This window comes from Arachis duranensis, chromosome 10, assembly GCF_000817695.3.
Source record: "Arachis duranensis cultivar V14167 chromosome 10, aradu.V14167.gnm2.J7QH, whole genome shotgun sequence".
In the NCBI taxonomy this organism is placed as follows: domain Eukaryota; kingdom Viridiplantae; phylum Streptophyta; class Magnoliopsida; order Fabales; family Fabaceae; genus Arachis; species Arachis duranensis.
This window is the reverse complement of record NC_029781.3, coordinates 86,095,598-86,096,696: the sequence shown is the minus strand read 5'-3', so window position 1 is coordinate 86,096,696 and position 1,099 is coordinate 86,095,598. Positions and strand designations below refer to the sequence as shown.

At 36.2% G+C, this 1,099-nt stretch overlaps 1 protein-coding gene across 1 annotated transcript; it reads right to left on the bottom strand.

The window, feature by feature from the left end:
* Nucleotides 1-561: 561 nt before the first annotated feature.
* On the bottom strand, nt 562-1,008 carry LOC107470614 (uncharacterized). The gene has a single exon (XM_016090016.1). The coding sequence runs from the start codon at nt 1,006-1,008 to the stop codon at nt 562-564; it is 447 nt and encodes a 148-aa protein (XP_015945502.1).
* Nucleotides 1,009-1,099: the final 91 nt, after the last annotated feature.

Below are 1,099 nucleotides of genomic sequence, written 5' to 3'. Positions count from 1 at the left end.
CAAGAACAACTTGCCACTGTTCGCCAAAATCGAGCCACTTTAGCCAAGCCTCTGGCCGCAGCCCAACAAGAGCAACATCTTCTTATCCAAAAACTTGTCTCAATTGACACTGAATGGGGAGAATATGAAAAATAACTTGAGAGAATTCAAACTGATAAGCTCAAGCAGATTGAAGTGCTTGCAATCCTGGAAAACAAAAGAACAAAGATGCGCTCTGATTTGGCAAAACTATTGGCACCTTGAATGCCTTTTTACTTCTAACTTTATTTTGTAGCAGTTTCCTTCCATCTTTTCTGAACTTTAGTACATGTTGAACTTCTAAGTTTGCCAACAATAGAAAAGTTTTAAGTATTTCCCATTGATCGAGTTAATCACCTTTCCTGACTCAATATCTATAATTTGATAGGCATTTCCAGAATATGTCCCTATTATTTGAAAAGGACCTTCCCAACTATGGGACCATTTACCCAGAAATCTCGATTTCTTTTCCATCGGTAAAATAACTTTCAAAACCAATTCGCCTATCTTGAAAGATTTTTCTTTAATTTGTCGAGTATAATTTCAAGCAACACTTTCTTTCTGTCGAATTATATTCTCAAGTGCCAAGATTCGTTCGGAATCTAACTCATTCAACTCATCAAACATTGCATTCCAATAATCATCAACTGGCAAATCATTTTGTTTCGATACTCTTAAAGTATTCAAATTAATTTTCAATGGTAATACCGCATCATGGCCATATACCAACTTATAAAGTGAAGTTCCTGTCGAACCTCTTGGTGAGTTTCGATAGGCCCATAATACTTGGCTTAAAGTCTCATGCCATGTTCGAGGCTTACTCCTGATATGCTTTTTAATCAAGCCTATCAATATCTTATTCGCTGCTTCTACTTGCCCATTAGCCTGTGCATAATAAGGAATCGAAGTAACCATACTAATGTTTCTTGAAGCCGCAAAATTTTTAATTCGCTGGCCAGTAAACATAGTTCCTTGATCAGTGTTTAACATTTGAGGAATTCCAAATCGATGGATAATATTTTCCTCAATAAAGTCAATTATCTCATTTTGACCAACATCTACTAACGGAATAGCTAGGGGT